This window comes from Schistocerca nitens, chromosome 7 (genome assembly GCF_023898315.1).
Source record: "Schistocerca nitens isolate TAMUIC-IGC-003100 chromosome 7, iqSchNite1.1, whole genome shotgun sequence".
In the NCBI taxonomy this organism is placed as follows: domain Eukaryota; kingdom Metazoa; phylum Arthropoda; class Insecta; order Orthoptera; family Acrididae; genus Schistocerca; species Schistocerca nitens.
In genome coordinates, this window is record NC_064620.1 from 54,916,696 (window position 1) to 54,941,100 (window position 24,405).

Consider the following 24,405-nt stretch of genomic DNA (forward strand, 5'->3'; position numbering starts at 1 on the left):
CGTCAAACGTCATGTTTCGCCAGTCTATGGCACTGCAGGTCTGTTTGGATTGGAACCACTTTATGTGGAATCGCCGATGTCTCGGTTTTAAGGGCACTAGGCGACAAGAGCGCCTGGATTGCAAATTCACATCCGCAAGGTGTCTGGAAATGGTTTGTGGAACAGCTGGGACCTGTACATACGCTTGTGACGTGGAGCGATTTACTGTAGGATCCCTGGTCGCTTGCCATACGAAACTTCAACCTCTCGGCTCGTTGTCTTCCTGCTCGTTCCAGACGTGGCCCACATTGGTGCCATCTCGTGTCCACTGCTCGCAAAACAGTCCGACGGAAAACCCCGAACAATCGACGTGGCGAGTAACACGACTTGTCGACCACACAGCGACTTTCATGATTAAGTCCCTCTCAAACTAGCTTAACTGTGAAAAATGTCGTCTAACACGTCTACGTGGCTTTATCCGCTTATTAAAGTCCGTCTGAAGTCGGGATGTGATCGTCACGCATATGGCTCGTCCCCTATGCGCCGTTTAAATAGGGACCCCTGCGTGATGACAGCGGAACTGCAGGGTCTGCGGGCATGAGAATTCGCACACAACTTGTACTATCCCGATGTCGGATATCACTGTAGTTACCTACGAGGTTTCGCGTTTGTAGTTCCTTCACGAAAGAAGACGAAGTAAATATTCCAGAATTCGAAACCAGAACAACTGCTAGCATGAGTGACATAACAGTAGATATCTTAGGTGTTGCGAAACGGCTCAGATCACTTAATAAAGGCAAGTCTTCCGGTCCAGATGGCATACCAATCAGGTTCCTTTCAGAGTATGCAAACACAATAGCGCTTTTCTTAGCTATCATATACAACCGCTCACATGACGAAAGGTCTGTTCCTAAAGACTGGAAAGTAGCACAGGCCACAACAATTATCAAGAAAGGAAATAGGAGTAACCCACTGAATTACAGTCCCATATCACTGACCTCAATTTGCAGCAGGATTTTGGAGCATATACTGTACTCGAACATTATGAATCACCTTGGAGAAAATGACTTATTGATACGTAACTAACACGGATTCAGAAAATATCGTCCTTGTGAAACACAACTGGCTCTTTATTCCCATGAAGTAATGAGTGCTGTCGACAAGGGATTTCAGATCGATTCCATATTCCTAGATTTCCAGAAGGCTTTTGATACCGTTCCTCAAGGGCGACTGTTAATCAAACTGCGTGCGTATGGTGTATCGCCTCAGTTGTGTGACTGGATTCGTGATTTCCTCTCAGAGAGGTCACAGTCCGTAGTGACAGACGGTAAATTATCGAGTAGAACAGAAGTGATATCTGGCGTTCCGCTAGGTGGTGTCATAGGCCCTCTGATTTTCCTGGTTTACATAAATGATCTAGGTGATAATCTGAGCAGCCCCCTTAGATTGTTTGCAGATGACGCTGTAATTTACCGTCTAGTAAAATCATCAGACAATCAATTCCAGTTATAAAATGATCTGGAGAGATCTTCTGTATGGTGCAATTGGCACTAAACAAAGAAAAGTGCTAGGTAATCCACATGGGTACTAAAAGAAATCCGATAAATTTTAGGTATACGATAAATCACAAATCTAAGGGCTGTCAATTCGACTAAATATCTGGGAATTAAAATTACGAAAAACTTAAATTGGGAAGATCACACAGATAATATTGTGGGGAAAGCGAAACAAAGACTGCGCTTTGTTGGCAGAACACTTACAAGATGCGACCAACCCACTAAAAAGACAGCCTACATTATACTTGTCCGTCCTCTGCTGGAAAATTGCTGCGCGGTGTGGGATCCTTACCAGGTAGGATTGACGGCGGACATCGAAAAAGTGCAAAGAAGGGCAGCTCGTTTCATGTTATCGCGCAATAGGAGTGAGAGTGTCACTGATAATATACGCGAATTGGGGTGGCAGTCACTGAAACAAAGGCGGCTTTCTGTACGGCGAGATCTATTTATGACATTTCAATCACCAACTTTCTCTTCCGAATGCGAAAATATTTTGTTGACACCCACCTTCGTACGGAGAAATGATCATCATAATAAAATAAGAGAAATCAGAGCTGGAACGGAAAGATTAAGTGTTCCTTTTTCTCACGCGCCATTCGAGAGTGGAATGAGAGAGAAGTAGTAAGAAAATGGTTCGATGAACCCTCTATCAGGCACTTAACTGTGAATTGCAGAGTAACCAATTAGATGTAAATGCATATGTACCTTTGTTTCCTCTGGGTGCGAAACTTTCAGTATTCCTGAGTGTAAGTATGATCTGATTGCTTCCTTGCACATCCGTTCCTTACACAAATGTTGGTGAGTCCGTGTTGATACTCCAACATACCAGGGAACTACATTCACGGTGTGCCGTCATGGGCACGTCCTTTGAGTTAACTGCTTCCTGTCTTGTCACGTGTGCAGGTCGTCTCGTCTTACTGCGCTGTTCCCATACGACTGGCCGGCACGTACGCCACACTTAACTGTCATTACCTACGTCAGCACCGCAACGTCACACTACCGCATGGTACCAGTTTTACACCACCGACAGCCCTCCAAAGCGGCTACCAGTGTGCTCTTTTAAGAGGAAGAGTCATATTTCTATTGAGAGAAGCAGAACTCTCACTGAGAAACTATAGACATCAAACACCAAAGTCAAAGCAAATGGTGAACTGCATTTCTTACCTCAGATTCTGAGTAGGAAGCGTGCAGATTCGTTGCATAGTGTCTGCAGATAAACATAGTGGATGAGCTGGAAAGGTCCCTTCGTAGTGCGTTCTCCGTTCTCCATATTAATATCTACGTTTCAAAGGTTTAAAAATGCCAGCGAATTTAGCAGGATAGCTACCACACTGTTCCCCCTCGGGAAAAAAAAAATCGCGTGGCTCTTATTACCATCTTTTACAGTACCTGAATTCTCTAATGTGCTCACGTACCTCATTTCTCTGATTTAGATATCGCAATTATTGCCTACTATACAACTGTAACCAATCCAGATTATTCCGTCGATAATATAACACAGACTCCATGAAACACGACCGGAGAAAGCAGTCGTGTGCGTGACGCTTGCTTGCTTGCGTGAATATGTGCGTGTGTCGCTTTTCAACGCCAACGGCCTTTCCGCAGTGGTAACACCGCTTCCCGTCAGAGCACCGAAGCAAAGCGCTGTCGTGCTGGCCTAGCAGTTGGACAGCTGACCATCCACTCAGCCGAGCACTGTTGACATGTGGGGTGCACTCAGCCCTTATGAGGCAAACTTAGGAGCTACTTGATTGAGAAATAGCGACTCTGGCCTCGTAAACTGACCTACGGCTGGAAGAGTGGTGTGCTGACCACATGTGTCTCCATATCCGTATCCAGTGATACCTGTGGAAAGAGGATGACACGGTGGTCGGTCGCTACCTTTGGGCCTTCTTGGCCTGATAGGCCGGAGTTTCGTTTTTCCATGAAACTGTGCTCCGTGATTTCTATAAACTTCTCGTGCCCATTACATCTTTTACTCTTCTTTGCGTAGAAAGTGGCGTAGTACGCACGAACATGTCCAAAGAATGTTTACTGGAAGGTCAAGCTCTTGAACACTAAGGCACTTCACTTCGTTGACATTACTTCAGGACTTAACAGAAAGTATTCAGATGGACTATGTTTAACGACGACAAGTGTATTTGTGTCTGACACGTTTGACCTACGCTTGAGAAATGGTACAATGTTGTTGAAAAGTCTCCAGAGCCGAAATCGCGGTTGTGGGTATGATAGGCCTCATTGGAATCAAACATAACGTAGATTCTGTCTCAGTTCACGGAACTTCTGTCTTCATATTGTGTTTTCTGTAAATTTTAGCAAACTGATGACAAAGACCTGAGTATTTATCATGTTATGCATCTTATGCTGTGCATTATTGGCAGCTTCTTCATCACTTCCCTCACTGTATGGAACTACGCTTTTTATGTTCCTTCTCTGTTCATATATTTGAATATATTGGTACTTCGTTAGTTATGACTTCAAGACATTGTCTCTGAAATACCACCATATACGAGTTGTGGCTATGAAAGAACGGGACTGTTGCTGTAAAACATTTTATTTCAAAAACATACATATTTACTGATCGACACCCTTAATATGCTTCAATCCCTGTAACGACCCATTCCAATTTTCCGTTGATAGCAACAACGCTGGAAGTCTTCCTCTGTCAGCTCCTTGATGATGCGTACCGATTATCCTTTCACGGCCTCATCAGTCTGAAATCTTGTTCCTTTGAATGCAAATTTTACCTTGAGGAATAGGTCAAAGATACGTGGTGTTACGTCACGCAAATAAGGTGGCTAGTCTTCTACGGGATGCTGTACTTTGCTAGAAACCTCTTAACAGACAATGCTGCATGGCTGCTTTGATGCACAACCCGTGACTTATTCTCCCACAGTCTGGGTTGTTTTTTTGTTATTTCCTCAAGGAGTTGAGCTGAGCACAAACCTCAAGATATGTTAATCAATAGTTTGACCTTCAGGAACCCAGGGAAGATACGCAGTTCCATCAACATCTAAAAAAAAAGAAAAAAAACAGTCGTTGTCGAATTGAATTGCTCATTCGAGGTTTTTTTGCTCTCGATGCAGTCGAGCCCTTCCAATGTATGGATTGGCATTAATTCCTGGATCATAATGTGTAAACCAGATTCGCTGCATGCTATCACCATTTCCAAGAAATCAAGGTTATTTTCAATAGTATTCACAGTGTCAGTACAAACATATTCTTGAGCTTCTTTTTGTTCAATCTTTGCGGCACCGGTTGCACACACACGTTCCTATTGTTAAGTTGGTCATGCGCCGCATTCGACTCAGAAGACTTAACGCTTCACAGCTATTGTTCGTCGATCTTAGGTGCATGCGTACTGGCTGTGTGGCAGCATCAGTTCAAGTTATTTTACAGCGACACCTCGCCTAGATGGTTGCAGCCTAGAAGTATTATAATTATACGTAACAGCCAGCAGAGTAAGTAAATGGAAATGTACGTAACCGCGAGGAGAACGTTGCGCAACTACTTTCGAGGAAGTCCGAGCCTTACACTGCGCAATCTTCCCGAGTCTTTTCCCTTTGCTCGTTACGCGGCAGAGAACTGCGAGCGTCAAATGAGGAAGGTGTGACAAGCGTGCCTGGGACTGAAGGCCGCACAGTCATGTTTTATGCACGAGCACGGCGCAGCCAAATAGGTTCCCACGAGTGCTGACTGCCTGCATTCCATTGAATCACAAGTAAGTTTAAGAGAAAGCAAAAACGTGGATCACATAACGCTGCACCTGTCAACGGTACAGAAATACCAATAATTCAAAGCAGAGACCCGTCCGCTTTCCACTACACAGCAATTTATAACACGGACATAAATGAAATGCCATATGAGTGGCATCGCATCCATAACAATTGTTATGTACTGACAGCTAGTTTGAGAGGATAAATAACTTAGCTATCAGTAACGTCATACTTAATGTATTAAATAGATTGATGTTTATTGACAGTTTAGGAATAATTTGAAGACAGACCCAAAATAAATTTCCTAATAAGCGAATTCCATTTGTTGTACCAGAGAATACCTAGCACTGATGAGCGAATCGAAAAAGAATGGAGAAGTGACTCAGATTTAAGTATTACTATAAATTCCTCTCTTCAGTTTTGAGTCCGGCCAAACAATGATTATTTAAAAACCATAGTCTAACAGCAGATTCGAAACTGAAATGTAAAATTACTGGTTACGTTGTTTATTTGGCGTTAACGTTTCGAAATGCAGTTAATTAATGACCTTTTGACTGAAATATTTTCCGCTTTGGATACATCGTATTTATATAGGAAGGGTAACGCAACGCTTCTCAATAGAAAAAATTTAAAAAATCAGTGAAATATGATTCCTCAAGCAGAAATGGACTTTCCTACCACGAGCCACATAGCATTCTTACTCATTTCAAAAGTTTCATTCCTTAATCTAAACAGATACAAATCACACCTTGGCTCAAACTTTCAGCCTACCTTCACATGTTAAACTCCACTGATTAGGCGCTACGCAATTGGCTTGATGACATAGAAGATGTTCGTCTATGTATCAGTAGATTTTAATACGTTACAGCGTATTTCTTCCTGTTGGAAGAAGTAAACTCCAAAGGAAAAGAAGCAACGCCTGGCAACATACCTCAGCTGCAGTCGTTTTCTTCTTGTACGGAGATAGTCACTATTTATGTGTGAAGCTGCTAATAAAGCATGTATATTTTCAACAACGAAAATCAAACAGTGATTTCAAAATTCAAACGGTGATTTGGCATAATGAACTCTTAAGTCATTAATTCAGTGATAAAGGTGTTACGAGAGTTTCAAAATCTAAACGCCTAAGACACGAATGCGTACACACCGAGCGCGCTAATGATCTATACTGTAGAAAATTTCTGGAGCATAGTAAACAGACGTCAAAGGAAGAATGAAGTATATGATTTCAAATTTTAGATAAATAAAAAGTACGTACTTGGAAGATAGCACATGTGTCTCAAAACGATTCTCTTATAAATATATTATATGAATGTTGACAGATGGAAACAATGTATTTTACAAAAAATAGAAAAAATAAGGAAATTAATTTAAATACACATAACAAAACACACGTATACTTCTATTGCTTATCGGTGCCATTCAGCAAGGCTCAAGGACAACAGAAAATGAAAAATCCAGTCGAATATAAAGACGAATTGGTTAGTTAATAATTTAGTTTAAAGTTCCATAGATCATTTGGACCATAAATCGTAATGGTAGGGAACGAGTTATTTTGCAGTCAAATAACAAAATAATTTGTAAATACGGCTACAGGCTGATCATTTTTTAAAATATACCGATGTCAGTTAGTAATTGCTCCCCACCACCTTTACACATTAAATAACAGAAATTTTTGTATGGAACAGAATGTACTGTCAAGTAGAAACTTCTTCAGTTTCCTGTCAAATTTTACTTTGCTGTCCGTCAGACAGTTTACATCACTAGGCAAATCACCAAAATTTTTGTTTGTAGTACTGTGCACCGCTCTTTGTTCTAAGCAAAGTCTTAATGTAAAGTAATGAGTGTAATTGTTTTACTTCTGATATTGTTATTATGTATATCATTGTTTCTTTTGAACTGCAGTGGATTGTTTACAACATATTACACGAGGCAATAAATACACTATGAAACAGTAGTCAAAACGCCAAACTTCTTACACAGATTTCTACAAAATGGCTGTGTGTGAACTCAGCATGTTATTCTTACCGCACATTTTGGATCTGTGAAGACTTCCTTCTTAAAGATGAGTTACCCCAGAACATTACAACATGTAACATTACTGAATGCAAATTCCAAAATAGTCAACTTTTTGATTAGTATGTCCTGTAAAAAAGAAATATTCTTTTCGATGATGGAAGGAAACATAAATTCTAACCATGTTTACTCGCAATATGATCACGATTTCGTCAGAAGATGGGAAGAAAGAGTATGTCTTCACTTTCTGTTAACTAGCTAAGACAGGAAACTGTTAATAGTACCGGCACGCGAGGAAGATATTAAGCCGAGCCGTTTGGCCGCGCGGTTTAAGGTGCCATGTGACGGATTGCGCGGCCTTTCCCACCGGAGGTTCGAGTCCTCCCTCGGGCATGAGTGTGTGTTGTTCTTAGCATAAGTTAGTTGAAGTAGGGTCTAGGGTCCGATGACCGCAGCAGTTTGGTCCCTTGCGAATTTACACACAGTTGAAGATATTAACATGAAAACAACAAAGAAGGTATGAAAATCGAGATTCGCTTCAGCTTTTCATTTATAATTATTCGGCACTATTTTCATACAGGTTCAAAGTAACGACTCTGTTGCGTTATGTTAACCCTCTGCTAGGGTTTTAAAAGTACCGTCCACATGTTAACACCGATAGAATTCTTACCTTGTGGTCACTTAATAGTTTCGCCTACATATTTACCGAGTATATGACGAATACAATTCCTTTTTCTTCTTTTAGATACGTTCAGCGATTGCTTTTCATCTCCCACACCCCTCAGCACCTCCTCGTCTGGCAGACTGTCTGCATACTTTATTTTTTCCTGATCTCCGCTATTTGTAGATTCCAAAAGCGCACAGCATCCTCTTGACTGCCCTCCTCATTGTCCCAGCTTCGACAACGCACAGTGGGGAACTCAAGACAAAACTCTTTATTAACTCTTTCGTTAGTAATATTTCCATTGTTTTGAGTCATCAGTCCTATGCCCCTCTACGGTTAAATGATGTTGGCATCCTCTTAGGTAAAATATTCGTAAGGTAAAACATTCCACCTTTCGGATCTCCGGGCGGGAGCAACGTAGGAGGATGTCGTTACCAGAAGAAACAGAAGTAGAATATACGGTTCGGAGCGTGTGACATCAGATCTCTTAACCATGTAGGTAAGGTAGAGAATTTAAATAGAGAATTGGATAGCTTAATGTCAGATATAGTGGGAATTAGTGACGTTCTGTGGCAGACTTAACAGAACTTTAGGTCACGTCGGTACAGGGTTATAAATGCAAAATAAAATATGGGTAAAACAGGAGTAGGTCTAACAATAAAGAAGAAAATAGCAATGATGGTACGCAACTGTGAACAGCACAGTCAACCGATTATCGTTTTCAAGGCAGTCGTGAATCCAACACCCACCACACTATTAGAAGTCTGCATGCCAACTTTGTAAGCAGATAATGAACATAGTGAAAGAATTTATGATAAAATTAAGGAAATTTTAATTGTGATGGAAAACTGGAATTCGGTAACAGGAAAAGGAGGAGAAGGAAAGATAGTAGGAGATCACGAACTGCGGGAACGGAATTAAAGATGAAGGCGTCCAGCGGAATTTCAAAGATAATTTAATCATCGCCGTTAAAGAAAACCGGCCGCTGTGGCCGAGCGGTTCTAGGCGCTTCTGTCCGGAACCACGCTGCTTAAGTCCCATAGTGCTTATAGCCATCTGAACCATTTTTGTTAAAGAAACTGCAGAAGTGTGGGGCATGGGAACTGGATAAGTTGAAAGAAGCAAAGTATGTTGAGAGTTTCAAAAGGAGTGTCAGCAACGAGAGACGAAGGTCAGGAGCAGAACTCTGGACAAATTAACTTTGGGAGATGAAATAGTGAAGAGACTGGAGAATCCAATAGGCTGAAAGGCAAGAAGTCCCAGCAGAATTATTGGAATTGCACAACAGATACTAGATCCAAATGAGGAACGTGTAAAATGCAGCAAATGGAGCTGGAAAAAGGAGATACATCGTGTAAAAACTGAAATTGGCACGAAGTGGAAATTGGAAAACAGAGCATGCAAGTATATAGAAGCATGCATAACGAGGGCAAAAGTGGATGGGGTCTAAAGAAAAAATTAAGGCATCTCTGGGGATAAACACAAGAAGCTGTACGAATCTCAAGAATTCAATGGGCAAGCGATTACTAAGAAGGGAAGGAAAAGTTTAAAGGTGGAAGGAATTTAATTAAACTGGTATACAAGGAAATGAAGATGAGGGAAATATTGTAGAAATGAAAGAGGAAGTAGACGAAGGTGGAAGGAATTTAATCAAACTGGTATACAAGGGAAATGAAGATGAGGGAAATATTGTAGAAAGGAAAGAGGAAGTAGTCGAAGATGAGTTTCAAGATACGATACTGTGACAAAAATTGTACAGAGCACTGAAAGACTAAGACGAAACTAGGTGCCTGAAATACACGATATTTCTGCGGCATTATTGAGACCCTTGGGAGAGCCAGCCATGACAAAACTATTCCACCTGGTGCGCAGGATACAGAAGACTGAAGAAATGGCGTCAGACTAATGCAGAAAGTAATAATGTCCGTTACAAAACAACTGGCGCTAACAAGTGTGCATTTTACCAAATTGTCATTTAATAGGTCATGGTTGCAAAATATTGACAAGTTTTTTTACGGAAGAATGGAAATACTGATAGTAGCTATCCGACTGCCGCGATATGAGTCTGGGTTCCGGAGAAGCGTGGGAATACGTGAGAAAATGCTGACCCTAAAACTCATCTTAGAAAGTAGCATTCGCCTGTAGCATTTGTAGATTTACAGAATGCTTGTTACTAAGTTAACTGGATTATACTCTTTGAAATTTAGAGGGTAGCATAGATAAAAAAAACCGGAAACAGAAGGTTATATAGAACTTGTACAGATATAAGACTGTGGTTATAAAAGGCATGAAGGAAAGCTCTAGTCGCGAGAGGACTGAGCCTGTTTTACCCCATCCCTTGTATACTGAAAAAGGAGTACAGAAAGCTAAGGAGAAATTAGGAGATGGAATTAAAGTTCAGGGAGAAGAACTAAAACTTTTGAAGTTTACCAGTGACATTGTAATCCAATCAGAGATAGCAAAGACTTGGATGAAAAAGCTGAGTGGTGTGGATAATGTTTTGATTTTATAAGTAGGAATACAGCAAAAGTAAAACAAGGGTGATGAAATGAAGTCGAATAACATCTGGTGATCCTAAGAATTAAGATTAGGAAATGAGACACTAAATGTAGTAGATGAATTTTTCTGTTTGGGCAGAAGAATAATTGATGATGGCCACGGTCGAGAGGATAGAAAATGTAGACGGGCTACAGCACGATAACAATTTAGAGAAAAGTTAACTTCTAACACAAATTCAACAGTTAGGAAGTAGTTCCTGAAGGTATTTTTCTCGAGTGCGAAAGTGAACATATAGGATTAGCTATTCAGAAAATAGGAGAATGCAAACTTTTGAAATGTTTAGCTATAGATGAACGCTGAGAAGGTTGTAGCGATTAACTAATGAGGAGGTAGTGAATCGGGGAAAATCTAAACGTCACTTATGGCGCTAAGTGACTAAAAGAAAGTAGGAGTTGACAGGATGTTTCTGGGAACGAAGGAATCACCATTTTGGTTATGCCAGGAAGAATGACGTGAGTAGCAATTGGAGATGGAGACAGAGGAATGAATACTGTAAACAAGGTTAATTGACATAGGTTCCACTTTTTTGTTTTGAGTCAACAGTGTTCTGATTGTTTTGATGCGGCACGCCACTAATTCCTCTCCTGCGCTAACCTCTTCATCTGTCCTCGCTAATTCTTCGGAGAACATCCTGATTCCTTGCCTCACCTTAACTAATTTTCAACACCTTCTATAGCGCCACATCTCAAACGCTTTGACCACCCTGTTCCGGTTTTCTCACTGCCCATGATTCACTGTCATACAATGCTGCGCTACAAACGTAAATTTTCAGACGTTCCTTCGCCGGCCGGTGTGGCCGTGCGGTTCTAGGCGCTTCAGTCTGGAACCGCGTGACCGCTAAGGTCGCAGGTTCGAATGCTGCCTCGGGCATGGATGTGTGTGATGTTCTTAGGTTAGTTAGGTTTAAGTTGTTCTAAGTTCTAGGGGACTGATGACCACAGATGTTAAGTCCCATAGTGCTCAGAGCCATTTGAACCATTTTTTTGAACCAGACATTCCTTCCTCAATTTAAGACCTATGTTTGACATCAGCAGACTTCTGTTGGCCTGGGATGATCTGTTTGCTTGTGCTAATCTACCATTTATGTCCTCATTACTTGGTCCGTCACGGGTAATTTTGCTCCCAAGGTAGCAAAATTCCTTAACTTCGACTGCTTCGTGATCACCAATTTTGATGCTGAGTATTTCGCTACTCTCATTTCTATTAATTTTCATTATTACTGTCTCTTTCCCGTTCACTCTCAATCCATATTCCGTACTCATTAGACTATTAATCTCATAGTAGTATCTAAACGGAACGAACTCCGCTAATTGTTACATGTGTTACAATCTGTGTCTTCCTCCACAATTTTTGCCTTCTGTGGTTCCTTCTCGCACCATAAAAGTTGTTTCCTGTTGTGTTAACACGAGTCCCATCATCCTGTCCGTTCTCCTTTTGCCCACACTTCTTCTTCCGGAATGGAACTATTAAGAAACCTCTCAGTTCTAAAATACTAAAAAAAGCGAAAACACCAATGTTGCCATTCGTATGATCGATTTACTGTTGTTGCTACACCTCCAACAATTTTTTACTCTACTCTTGACATGCATAAAGCATTGCAAACGTAGTTTCTCTCCATTGGGCATTATTTCTATTCCTTCATTTCCTCCTGTTATTAATTTCGTTTTCTTTACTGTATTGTCCTCCCATAATAGTTTCTGTAGCTTGAATCTTCTCTACCATTACTTGGAACTCTTTTCCGTCGTTGCCGAGCGAGGTGGTGCACTGGACTCGCATTCGGGAGGACGACGGTTCAATCCGGCGTCCGACCATTCTGATTTAAGTTTTCCGTGATTTTCCTAAATCGCTCCAGGCAAATGCTGGAATGGTTCCTTTGAAAGGACACGGCCGACTTCCTTACCCGTCCTTCCCTAATCCGATGAGAACGATGACCTCGCAGTTTGGTCTCTTCGCCCTAACATCCCACCCCCTTGCCTAGTGTTGTGAAGAGACGAAAATACTTTCATCTGGCCATAACTTCCGTTTCTGCTCTGGGAGGAGATTCATCAAACTAGGACACCTGAAATATTATTTTACTACATTATTTTATTATATTATTATTTTTTTATTATATTATATTTATTATATTTTATTTATTTATTATTATTATTATTACATTTATTATATTACATTTATTATATTATATTTATTATATTATATTTTATTATAATATTATTATTTAGTTTATTACCTTACTGAATAAAAAATTTACTTAACTTCCACATACTTCTTTGTCACAGGTGTACCGGACAATTTACAACTATTATGGAATAGTAAAGCATCGCTCGATACACTGATTAACGAACTTTACTCGTGAGTTACACTCTTCAACATTTACTAAAGAGCCACTTCGTCAGGAACTTTGATAGCTTGGTGGTCCTACACTGTGATGTTGACTGCCTCGGCCGGCCGGTGTGGCCGAGCGGTTCTAGGCGCTTTTATCTGGAACCGCGCGACCGCTACGGTTCAGGTTCGAATCCTGCCTCGGGCATGGATGTGTGTGATGTACGTAGGTTAGTTAGATTTAAGTGGTTCTAAGTTCTACTGGACTGATGACCTCAGATGTTAAATCCCAAATTACTCAGAGCCATCCTACGGACGAGGTACTACATGCGCGACACAATATTGACCTCAACGTGAGGGCGCTGATATGCTGAGTGGGTGGGCGTGTCTTCTGGAGTGCCTCCCACTGGTTCTTGCGGACTGCAGCGAAGCCGTGCCAATCTCTGTGGTATTTATTCGCGTTGCTGATTTTGGTGTGGAACCGCGATTTCTGGACGATGGCATACCTACAATAGCCGCATCCTCTGCAAAAGTCGGCCGGTGTGGCCGTGCGGTCTAGGCGCTTCAGTCTGGAACCGCGTGACCGCTCCGGTCGCAGGTTCGAATCCTGCCTCGGGCATGCATGTGTGTGATGTCCTTAGGTTAGTTAGGTTTCAGTAGTTCTAAGTTCTAGGGGACTAATGACCACAGATGTTAAGTACCATAGTGCTCAGAGCTATTTGAACCATTTTCCTCTGCAAAACTCGAACACCCTGTTTGTCGAACTGTGAGATTATGCCACATGGTCCTTTCGTTAGCAACGCTGGAGCACAGCTTCTAAATATATAGATAAGGGTGATGATGATGATGTTTGGTTTGTGGGCTGTTCAATTGCGCGGTCATCAGGACCCGTACAGAGTCCCAATTTTTCACAGTCCAATTTTTACACAATCCAGTCGAGCTACTGTCACGAATGATGATGATGATGATGATTATGACGATGATCATGATGATGAGGACAACACAAAATCCCTGTTTCTGGGCAGAGAAAATTCCCAACCCGGTCGATAATCGAAGTTGGGCCCCGTGATCCAGAGGCAGCAACGCTATGCACTTTTTTTTTTTTAATAACTGCCAAGGCCACCAGTGCCCAAGCCCACACATTACCCAACCTAAATTATCCCAAGGACAAACACACACACACCCATTCTCGAGGGAGGACTCGAACCGCCGCCGGGACCAGCCTCACAGTCCATGACTGCAGCGCCTTATTTTTTTTTTTTTTTTTCTTTGACACAGGAAACACACCGAAATATACACTCAAATGGCAGTGTATTCCTTCAAAAAACAAAATATTCTCGTTTTTTCCAAAACACTTATTGAAGGCAACCAATTAAAATAAAACAAAAGAAGTCATTTCGACAAAAACAAAAGAGTGAAATCAGAAAAACGTATAGGAAGGATTGGGGCGTCAATTTTAACGTTCCCACACATTCTTTCTTCCGCCACTTCTACATGGTGGAACATTTAAATCTATAGAAGTGTCCACAAAAATAAAAAAAAATGAGAAAGGGGGCATTGCAACTCATCCAACGCCTTGGCGATGAAAAACAAGATACAACAAATATTAGAAAAAAAATTCTCGATAATGGGGCATCCGGAGCCACGTCCAATGTGCGGTGGCCATATAGTGGGAACAGGCACACGGATCTGCGTCATATCCACTCACCATCACGTAGTGGACATAATGGCCAACAAGCCACATGACGGTATCGTTTTTCGACCGAGGAAAGAAGGCTGAATCGGGACGCACGAGAATCTCTCCCGAGATAGCCGCCTCCGACGTCCTGTGGAGAAAAGCCAGTTGTCGGCGAAACCATCTCCAATGACCATGACCGCAGGAAATCAACCGTGAGGTTGTAACCTCCCCCTCACTTATCGACCTTAATGACAGTGAAAAATTAAACCGCGTGTACCTAATGGAAATTTCGGAGAAGCAATCGTCACCGAAGTTAATCTGTCGGTAAAGAGGGAGGAAAGGGTTACATTTAAATGAAAGGAAAAATGCCAATGAAACTGGTGGAAATTAATTTTGAAAAGGGGTAAAGTTAATAAAGAAAGTAAATGTGCGGCCGTTACGTTAACAATTAACTAGCGGTAATTACATATTTGAGATTTGGGGGAAATTACGGTCGCCAGTCCTATGGACAATTACTATAGTAACTGAAAAAGAAAGGTTATTACACATATAATTAGCACTAGAAGCGTGGCAACTGAAGGTTGACACGTGTAGTGTGAAAACTGAAAGTTTGTCAGAAGTAATAAATTTCGCTACACTCTGACTTAATTTAGCAAAAGAATTAATAGAACCGGAAAATTGAAAGTTCATTTAGTGACTGAAATTAATAGTGAGCTTTATTTCTGAAGCACATCGAAATTCAGTAAAATACGGTTAGTCTTGGACTACCTCAACAACCATTTCAAAAGCTGCTTGAATCTACGCAAATTAGAAATAAGAGATTTAACTTTGAACTTGAATTAAATGATTCTGAACAATTAACAATAGTAAAATTTAGTACGTACCAAGCTGAGCTGCAGTCACAGGTAAGCTAAAATACGGTAACAAAACTCGCACTCTTAATTTGTGCTTGTGTAATCTAAATATAGTAGCCAGCTATGAATACCTTAACTGAACTTTGAAATTAAACCAGTGAAATCGAATGATGCTGGCGTTTGAATTTCAACGACACTCGGGTTCATACCGGAAAAGGAAGAGACCCTGCTTGGTAATGCAATTTGGACAATGAGCAACAAAGGTTCATGCTACGTTGCTGTAATTTAGTTATGAACATGGAACAGTTTGAAAAGCTGAGGTCTGCCATACAGTTCTAAAACTTTACGTGCTTCCAGTCTTCCTTGTTGGTTGATTGAAGGTTTGAAGCCGTCGATCGAGGAGGTGGCGACAGTCACTCATTGTCGGCCGTCGCTGTTGCAGAAGCTGGATGTAGGCGCGCCTTCTTCTCGACACGGTCACAAAGCGAAACGGGCTCTTGATGTGTGCCAGCTAATGCTTTCCCTCCGCGACACCGTGTCAGAAACTGTCATAGCAAGTCGAGCGCAATTACATGCTGCCAAACCCCTAACGCGTGGCAACTCGCGGGAGCGTCACACAACACACCTGCCCCACTGCACCACCCCAGCCAGCCTCTCCCTCTGCCCGCGCTCCACGCGGCAGAGTTAACACTACCAAAGATCCTACACACTTTGATTCTTCACACGACCTATCGATGTAATCGTTCGGTAGCATAGTTTTCCCTAGGCAAGACCCAGCGTAAAAATACAAATAATATTTACAAAACAAACCAATTATACATCGACATAAATGCATAATATACAGTGTATATATATATATATATATATATATATATATATATATATATATATATATATACAAACAGTAAAAGAATTACAATATAAAAATAGACAGAAATGTCATATCTTCAGCCGGCCGCTTGTGGCCGAGCGGTTCTGGCGCTACAGCCTGGAACCGCGCGACCGCTACGGTCGCAGGTTCGAATCCTGCCTCGGGCATGGATGTGTGTGTTGTCCTTAGGTTAGTTAGGTTTAAGTAGTTCTAAGTTCTAGGGGACTGATGACCTCAGCAGTTGAGTCCCAGAGTGCTCAGAGCCATTTGAACCATCATATCTTCAGGTGACAAAATAAGGAAAAAATTTATAGAACAATAGATGGAAATAGGAGGATGTGCACTTCCGGCGTTACAAGGTAATGTATCAGTTTCATGGCTACGATTGCAGCGATCCATTACACTGAGGCCAATACGAAAAACTCGCACGTTGGTAGGTACACCACTAGACCACGAGCTGCGGACAGATAAGAGTGCGCCAGATAATAACCATACTTTAAATCTATCCCTTATGCTATCCACTCTGTTTTATCGGAGCCTTTTGATTGAGCTGTAGTTAGTTAGGCACGTGTCTTCCAAACCAGCTCTTTACCTTGCAATGTGTTCTCAACAAGCTTCTCCCAGTTTACATTGTCAAAAGTGATCAGAGCAACAGAAATTTCGACGTTAACAGCCCGCAGCTCGTGGTCGTGCGGTAGCGTTCTCGCTTCCCGCGCCCGGGTTCCCGGGTTCGATTCCCGGCGGGGTCAGGGATTTTCTCTGCCTCGTGATGGCTGGGTGTTGTGTGATGTCCTTAGGTTAGTTAGGTTTAAGTAGTTCTAAGTTCTAGGGGTCTGATGACCATAGATGTTAAGTCCCATAGTGCTCAGAGCCATTTGAACCATTTCGACGTTAACAGTTGTAAATCCTCGGGCTCAGAAGGCACGTTGACAGACGGCGCTGCTTCCTCTGTGCAGAGCACCACCAGCAGACACCGAGTGAGTTCGCTGCATGCGGCGGCGCGTCGCGGCGACTGCGAGGCGCTGCGTCACCTGCTGCAGGAGGGCGCCTCGACGCACCAGAGGGACTCGCTGGGCCGGACCGCCCTACACTTCGCTGCGGCTGAGGTGAGGCCAACACCTGCACTCTTATACAGGGTGTTTCAAAAATGACCGGTATATTTGAAACGGCAATAAAAACTAAACGAGCAGCGATAGAAATACACCGTTTGTTGCAATATGCTTGGGACAACAGTACATTTTCAGGCAGACAAACTTTCGAAATTACAGTAGTTACAATTTTCAACAACAGATGGCGCTGCGGCCTGGGAAACTCTGTAGTACGATATTTTCCACATATCCACCATGCGTAGCAATAATATGGCGTAGTCTCTGAATGAAATTACCCGAAACCTTTGACAACGTGTCTGGCGGAATGGCTTCACATGCAGATGAGATGTACTGCTTCAGCTGTTCAATTGTTTCTGGATTCTGGCGGTACACCTGGTCTTTCAAGTGTCCCCACAGAAACAAGTCACAGGGGTCCATGTCTGGCGAATAGGGAGGCCAATCCACGCCGCCTCCTGTATGTTTCGGATAGCCCAAAGCAATCACACGATCATCGAAATATTCATTCAGGAAATTAAAGACGTCGGCCGTGCGATGTGGCCGGGCACCATCTTGCATAAACCACGAGGTGTTCGCAGTGTCGTCTAAGGCAGTTTGTACCGCCACAAATTCACGAAGAATGTCCAGATAGCGAGATGCAGTAATCGTTTCGGATCTGAAAAATGGGCCAATGATTCCTTTGGAAGAAATGGCGGCCCAGACCAGTACTTTTTGAGGATGCAGGGACGATGGGACTGCAACATGGGGCTTTTCGGTTCCCCATATGCGCCAGTTCTGTTTATTGACGAAGCCGTCCAGGTAAAAATAAGCTTCGTCAGTAAACCAAATGCTGCCCACATGCATATCGCCGTCATCAATCCTGTGCACTATATCGTTAGCGAATGTCTCTCGTGCAGCAATGGTAGCGGCGCTGAGGGGTTGCCGCGTTTGAATTTTGTATGGATAGAGGTGTAAACTCTGGCGCATGAGACGATACGTGGACGTTGGCGTCATTTGGACCGCAGCTGCAACACGGTGAACGGAAACCCGAGGCCGCTGTTGGATCACCTGCTGCACTAGCTGCGCGTTGCCCTCTGTGGTTGCCGTACGCGGTCGCCCTACCTTTCCAGCACGTTCATCCGTCACGTTCCCAGTCCGTTGAAATTTTTCAAACAGATCCTTTATTGTATCGCTTTTCGGTCCTTTGGTTACATTAAACCTCCGTTGAAAACTTCGTCTTGTTGCAACAACACTGTGTTCTAGGCGGTGGAATTCCAACACCAGAAAAATCCTCTGTTCTAAGGAATAAACCATGTTGTCTACAGCACACTTGCACGTTGTGAACAGCACACGCTTACAGCAGAAAGACGGCGTACAGAATGGCGCACCCACAGACTGCGTTGTCTTCTATATCTTTCACATCACTTGCAGCGCCATCTGTTGCTGAAAATTGTAACTACTGTAATTTCGAAAGTTTGTCCGCCTGAAAATGTACTGTTGTCCCAAGCATATTGCAACAAACGGTGTATTTCTATCGCTGCTCGTTTAGTTTTTATTGCCGTTTCAAATATACCGGTCATTTTTGAAACACCCTGTATATCTGTGTAACCTCATTATCTGCTATGTCATGAATAGGATAGATCGCTACTCACCGTAAAGATGACACTTTGAGTAGCAGATAGGCACTACGAAAAGGATGTTACGAGACAGGAGAAAGCAGTCATGTGCGTGAGGTGTGCTTGCTTCGGTGAATATGTGCGTTTGTTCCTTTCCAAAGCCTATGGCCTTGCCTAAGTGCTGTCACCGGTTCCCATCAGATCACCGAAGGTAAGCGCTGTCGGGCTGGGCTAGAACTTGGATGGGTGACCATTCCGTCTGCCGAGCGCTGTTGGCACCCGGGGTGTACTCAGCCCTTGTGAGGCAAACTGAGGAGCTACTTGATTGAGAAGTAGCAGTTCATGTCTCGCAAATTGACATACGGCCGGGAGAGCGGTGTGCTGACCACATGCCCCTCCATATCAGCATCCAGTGACGCCTGTGGGTTTAGTATGATACGGCTGCCGGTCGGCACCGCTGGGTCCGCCAAGGCACGTGGACGGAGTTTCACATTTACGTTTACGTTCCTTTCCTAAGAATGCTTTGGTTGAAAGCTCATATGTCACAGTCTTTTCGTCGTTTCCGTATCCAGCTAAACGTGCCATCTTTGTGGTGAAAAGAATTCTATCCTTTTCATGATATTGGTGATACGACAACGTTGACTTCCCTTTATTTAACATCTACATCTGCAGTACTTAGAAAAGGTACATATGCTCTCAAAGAAGTCCGTTTTGAAGTTGCCGGCAATGTAGCTAACAGCAAATAAGAGTTTCTTTTGTGGGTATTCCTTCCTACTTGTTGGAGAATGGGTCTGCACGAACTTGACACCTGATGTGGTTTTTGTCTCTATTCTCCCAGAACCGTTGCACACAGTGACACTGTAATTGGTCCCAGCCATGTTCCAAGTGGTTGAACTGAAAGTTTGAGTTGCCAGAATGAGATTTTCACTATGCAGCGGAGCGTGCGCTGATATGAAACTTCCTGGAAGATTAAAACGGTGTGCCCGACCGAGACTCTAACTCGGGACCTTTGCCTTTCGCAAGTGCTCTACCAACTGAGCTACCAAAGAACGACTCATGCCCGATCCTCACAGCTTTACTTCCTGCAGTTTCTCGTCTCCTACCTTCCAAACTTTACAGAAGGAGAGCTTCTGTAAAGTTTGGAAGGTAGGAGACGAGGTACTGGCAGAAGTAAAGCTGTGAAGTCCGGGATTGAGTCGTGCTTCGATAGCTCAGTTGGTAGAGCACTTGCCCGCGAAAGGCAAAGGTCCCGAGTTCGAGTCTCGGTCGTGCAGACAGTTTTAATCAGCCAGGAAGTTTCAAAGTTTCAGTTGTAGTTCACATATACAATGTGTTACTAATATGAGTATAAAAGCAGGTATTTCTATTGCCGTCTGAGGACGGTGTACTGAACAGCATTACAGCAGTCTTTATTTCATTTGGGGAGGGGGTAATAATTGTAACTACACTCCTGGAAATGGAAAAAAGAACACATTGACACCGGTGTGTCAGACCCACCATACTTGCTCCGGACACTGCGAGAGGGCTGTACAAGCAATGATCACACGCACGGCACAGCGGACACACCAGGAACCGCGGTGTTGGCCGTCGAATGGCGCTAGCAGCGCAGCATTTGTGCACCGCCGCCGTCAGTGTCAGCCAGTTTGCCGTGGCATACGGAGCTCCATCGCAGTCTTTAACACTGGTAGCATGCCGCGACAGCGTGGACGTGAACCGTATGTGCAGTTGACGGACTTTGAGCGAGGGCGTATAGTGGGCATGCGGGAGGCCGGGTGGACGTACCGCCGAATTGCTCAACACGTGGGGCGTGAGGTCTCCACAGTACATCGATGTTGTCGCCAGTGGTCGGCGGAAGGTGCACGTGCCCGTCGACCTGGGACCGGACCGCAGCGACGCACGGATGCACGCCAAGACCGTAGGATCCTACGCAGTGCCGTAGGGGACCGCACCGCCACTTCCCAGCAAATTAGGGACACTGTTGCTCCTGGGGTATCGGCGAGGACCATTCGCAACCGTCTCCATGAAGCTGGGCTACGGTCTCGCACACCGTTAGGCCGTCTTCCGCTCACGCCCCAACATCGTGCAGCCCGCCTCCAGTGGTGTCGCGACTGGCGTGAATGGAGGGACGAATGGAGACGTGTCGTCTTCAGCGATGAGAGTCGCTTCTGCCTTGGTGCCAATGATGGTCGTATGCGTGTTTGGCGGCGTGCAGGTGAGCGCCACAATCAGGACTGCATACGACCGAGGCACACAGGGCCAACACCCGGCATCATGGTGTGGGGAGCGATCTCCTACACTGGCCGTACACCACTGGTGATCATCGAGGGGACACTGAATAGTGCACGGTACATCCAAACCGTAATCGAACCCATCGTTCTACCATTCCTAGACCGGCAAGGGAACTTGCTGTTCCAACAGCAAGATCTCCGGATCTGTCCCCCATTGAGCATGTTTGGGACTGGATGAAGCGTCGTCTCACGCGGTCTGCACGTCCAGCACGAACGCTGGTCCAACTGAGGCGCCAGGTGGAAATGGCATGGCAAGCCGTTCCACAGGACTACATCCAGCATCTCTACGATCGTCTCCATGGGAGAATAGCAGCCTGCATTGCTGCGAAAGGTGGATATACACTGTACTAGTGCCGACATTGTGCATGCTCTGTTGCCTGTGTCTATGTGCCTGCGGTTCTGTCAGTGTGATCATGTGATGTATCTGACCCCAGGAATGTGTCAATAAAGTTTCCCCTTCCTGGGACAATGAATTCACGGTGTTCTTATTTCAATTTCCAGGAGTGTATTAGGAGGACTTGCAAGTAGGCGTGACAAGAGGGAGCCTTTAATTCTTATTTTCCGCTGGCCAGCACGTCAGGTGTTTAACTATGGACACATGGAGGTAAAACGGTGAGTCTATACTGATAAGCGTAGTCCACCTAGTGGTGCAGCTACGACCGTGCAGAAAACCTCAGGTACTAAATTATGTGACGTGTTTGCGGGAAGACTATCTACATAGAGAAAAAACAACAACCACACTGAAATGGATACATTTTAAGATTCCAATGATCACAATATTTCCGCATATACCCCTAGCACCCTTTATATTTTAGATGTTATGAACCACAATAGAATGACTGGGTAAAAGTATTTCATGGTGACTGGGTGAAAGTATATCATGGTAAAACAGAAACAGTCAGATGTCAGTTTGATGCCCGAACGCCAAGAAAGTGGTAGTTTCCAAAAGTAATTACAAACACCGTAATTCATTTGTCCATTGACAACAAGAACGAAAAGAAACGTTCATCAGCACATGCCGAAATTCACTGTTATTGCAAAATACTCACTCCCATGCATGCTCATTTTGCTAGATCGACGACTGCGAGTAATCACTTCTTAAATCTTCCACTTACTAAAAATGCGATCATTCCAAACCATTTCGCGTTTTTTCATTTTTTACAAGTGAATATAGGCAGCAGAACAACCAGAAAAACAGAGTTATGTTGCTTCTCTCTGCAACTGAGCTGAAATTTATGTTTCCTGAAATATATGGTGGCAATGTTTGTAGTCTGTTTCGTACTCTGATACTCTAGTTTAGTATTGCACCTGTTCTGCAAATGGTTTCGATATTGCTATAATGTGGTTGTACAAACGGACCCCAATCCACAGCACGAAAACATCTCGCTAGACTATGATGCCACAGTAGCCTTCACTAGTGCGACATTGTATGTGCAGTATGGTCACGCGGAGTGGCCGCGCGGTTTAAGGCGCCATATTCCGGACTACACTGCCCCTCCCGCTGGAGGTTCGAGTCCTCACTCGGGCTTTGGTGTGTGTGTTGTTCTTAGCATAATTTAGTTTAAGTAGTGTGTAAGTCTACGGACCGATGACCTCTGCAGTTTGTTCCATTAGGAATTCACACACATTGGACGTTTGTATGCAATATGAACCTCCACGTGGCAGGTCAACAAGGTAAAGCACATAGGAGAGCAGGCGCAGAAACGTGACCGAAGGCATTTATCAAGAGTTGCCAGATTCTGCCAGAGGAATTGTTAACTTTTCATTATTGTGAAGTGCTCTTAGAGGAAACCATGTTACCAAATGTGCACTATTACTGTAGGGAAATAGAAAGAGATGTTGCTAGAAAATAATTCGGTGGTAGGACGAAGGATGTGAGCGGGCCAAAGAAACGTAAGGCCCCACAAAACTCGATTTTTATTCAGATTTCGGGTGGAGAGACGAGAAAAGAAGGTATTCTGCTGTTGCACACCTCTTTGCAGCACCTACCTTCTGCTGGATGGTCGCCCAAGACTTTGGCATTGAGTATAAGCGATGGCAATCGACCATGCTCATTGCCGACAAAAACCTGATTCAGTCTGATCGGGCCACAGTCACACATACAACAGTTGCTGCCCAGAAATGCGGTCGTACAAGCCATTGGACTTCAGATACAGCCTCGTAACAATACGCACAAAAACACTCGTGTAAAATTCTACCTGCTACGCTTCGCATTTTCTAGGTGCCTAATTGAGGTTTCCACTTGACTAACAATGGAAGCCGCACTTGCCAATCCAGCGAAATATCTCTGAGCGGACGTTCGACCGTGCGGGTTTCTGCCTTGGCACTTACTTATCCACTGCCACATTCTGATAGAAAACTCTAATATGACGCTGAATTGTCCCTGGACTCAAATTTTCTTGATACCGTGAGTGCATTAACAGAGGAATGAAGTAACTTATGAAGCGTTGAAGGATTTTATCTTTCCATCAGAATAAGATACCACGTCAATCACATTGACATCTCATATTTGTTGCCTTCTCTGCTGTCGGCAGAAGAAGAGCTGATAGTTTTCAAAAAGTGTGATACAACAACATAGTTCATTGCTACAGAATAATACGAGCTTCGAGAGTTGTTTCACATATAATAGCTTTGCAGAAAATCAGCCATTAGTTTTAACACAACTGATATCGTATTATGCAAGCACAACTAAAGAAAAACCGTCCCGTAATAACACCTGGACTTACTTTGTTTACTGAAAGTAGAGATCTTCTCAAGACTTACTGTTATTGGCTGGATTACAAAGACTTTTGTTTTTAGTTCTGGCTGTGAAATGGTTCGCAGACTGTTCTGTTATTGCGGTTTCTCACGGCAGACTGGCATGTACTTGACTTGGACGCAGACTGGTACACACAACTCACTTCTACTCTCCATTTGTTACTGACTCTTCTGACCGCAGTCTCTCAGTCCTCAGTGGATTTAGCCCTAGCCACTGCTGCTGAAGTTGTTAGGTTGGCAGTTGTCTCTGCAGGGCAGCCTAAAACCTGATAATCTATTCAGTGGCGACGCTACCAGGCTCTCGTGAGACGAATGATAATATTACGAGAACAGCTGACGCATCACGCCATCTTATGTTTAATCGTAGTAAATTCAATTCGGTAAAGCAGTTTTAGAGTTAGTTCTTCGTCTCTGTTTGATTTCGCAAAATGTTCTACGATTACA

The 24,405-nt window shown here is 43.5% G+C and overlaps 1 protein-coding gene across 1 annotated transcript in view; it reads left to right on the forward strand.

The window, feature by feature from the left end:
• Positions 1-24,405, forward strand: part of LOC126195467 (ankyrin repeat domain-containing protein 65-like) — a 104,240-nt gene that overhangs the window by 14,682 nt on the left and 65,153 nt on the right. Inside the window, exon 2 of the mRNA XM_049934095.1 lies at positions 17,172-17,321. Coding sequence (XP_049790052.1) covers positions 17,172-17,321 — 150 coding nt within the window. The remainder of the gene's footprint in view (positions 1-17,171; positions 17,322-24,405) is intronic.